Source organism: Haliaeetus leucocephalus, unplaced genomic scaffold, assembly GCF_000737465.1.
Source record: "Haliaeetus leucocephalus isolate CR32 unplaced genomic scaffold, Haliaeetus_leucocephalus-4.0 Scaffold210, whole genome shotgun sequence".
In the NCBI taxonomy this organism is placed as follows: domain Eukaryota; kingdom Metazoa; phylum Chordata; class Aves; order Accipitriformes; family Accipitridae; genus Haliaeetus; species Haliaeetus leucocephalus.
In genome coordinates this window covers 44,793-46,354 of record NW_010972646.1, presented here as the reverse complement: position 1 = coordinate 46,354, position 1,562 = coordinate 44,793, and the positions used below count along the sequence as shown (strand labels likewise).

The 1,562-nt window shown below is 65.0% G+C and overlaps 1 protein-coding gene across 1 annotated transcript in view; it reads left to right on the top strand.

Annotated features, from left to right (window-relative positions):
- Position 1: 1 nt before the first annotated feature.
- The window catches only part of SARS2 (seryl-tRNA synthetase 2, mitochondrial), a gene marked incomplete at its 5' end in the record, with an annotated part of 4,322 nt that continues 2,761 nt past the window's right edge, over positions 2-1,562 (top strand). The window contains 8 exons of the mRNA XM_010566439.1: positions 2-91; positions 169-216; positions 313-421; positions 526-571; positions 690-777; positions 858-970; positions 1,060-1,153; positions 1,450-1,542. Coding sequence (XP_010564741.1) covers positions 2-91; positions 169-216; positions 313-421; positions 526-571; positions 690-777; positions 858-970; positions 1,060-1,153; positions 1,450-1,542 — 681 coding nt within the window. The remainder of the gene's footprint in view (positions 92-168; positions 217-312; positions 422-525; positions 572-689; positions 778-857; positions 971-1,059; positions 1,154-1,449; positions 1,543-1,562) is intronic.

Sequence of the window (1,562 nt, the reverse complement as noted above, 5' to 3'; positions counted from 1 at the left end):
CTCGGGGCACCGCTCCTACTACCTGTGCGGGGCCGGCGCGCTGCTGCAGCACGCGCTTGTGCGCTTCGCTATGGACAAGCTGCTGCCCAAGGTACGTGGGGGGGGGTCCCGGGGAGTGCCTGGGAGGGTCTGGAGGAACCCACCCCCCCAACACCCCTTTTTCCCCAGGGCTTCCTGCCCATGACTGTCCCCGACCTGCTGCGAGGCGCCGTTTTTGTGAGTGCCATGTCCGTCCCCACGTCCGTCCCCTCCCCGTGGCAGCCATGTGACACCCCCCCCCCCGCGGCACCCCCCCGCGCCCCCCCCTTGCAGGAGGGCTGTGGCATGCAGCCCAATGCCATCCCCTCGCCCGTCTACAACATTGATCCCTCCCGCTTTGAGGACCTCTGCCTGGCTGGTACCTCTGAGGTGGGGATCGCAGGTGAGGAAAAATGGGGCAAAACCTGGGAAAAATGAGCTCTGTGTGTCTGGGGGAGGGGGTTCTGGGAGCCCTGCTGCACCCCCAGCCCCATCCCTCTACTCCAGGGTACTTCATGGACCATGCTGTGCGGCTGGAGGACTTGCCCATCAGGTACCGGGTCCCCAGGAGCCCCCCATTCCCCACTGGGGAGAACCGTGGGATCCCCCCTACCCCCTACCAGGGGGGACCCAGGCATCCGGGGGGGTCCTCACCCCCTTGCCCTGGCCAGGGTCGTCTGCTCCAGCACCTGCTACCGGACTGAGACCGACACAGGCCGGGAGCCGTGGGGGCTCTACCGTGTCCACCAGTTCACCAAGGTACTGGTGGAACTGGGGGAAGGACCGTGGTGTCCAGGCAAGTTGGGGGGGATGCATTGCCCCATCCCCTGTCCCCGCAGGTGGAGATGTTTGGGGTGACGGCGGCAGAGAGCGGGGATGAGAGCGAGGCGCTGCTGGCTGAATTCCTGGGTCTGCAGAAGGAAATCTTCTCCGAGCTGGGATTACATTACCGGTGAGCACGGGGGGGGATCCGTCCCCATGTCCCCCCCACGTGTCATTCTGTCTCCCCCACACCCCTGCTGATGGCCCCGCTCCCTGCAGCGTCCTCGACATGCCTACGCAGGAGCTGGGGCTCCCTGCCTACCGCAAGTTCGATATCGAAGCCTGGATGCCTGGACGGGGCAAATATGGGGAGGTAAGGGCAACTAAGGGGGGCGGAGGGGCAAAACCCCCCAATTTGGGGTCTGCACAGGGTGATGCCCCTGGTTACAGGCTCCAACAGTAACCTGAGTGTGGATCCCCCCCATTTAAGGGGGTCTGCAGGGGGTCACCCCCCATGTTTTGGGGTTTGTTGGAGAACTGGGAAGGGGAAGCCCCTCATTGTGGGTGGACCCCTATTGTGGGGGTCCCTGGAGTGGAGGCAGTCCCCATTATCAGGAGACACGGGGTGGGTCCTAAATACCTGCAAACCCCCTCTGCCCCCCTCCCCAGATCTCCAGCACCTCCAACTGCACCGACTACCAGAGCCGGCGCCTGAACATCATGTACAGCGACGGGGCCGGGCAGTTACGGCACGCACACACGGTGGGTGCTGGGGGGGTGGG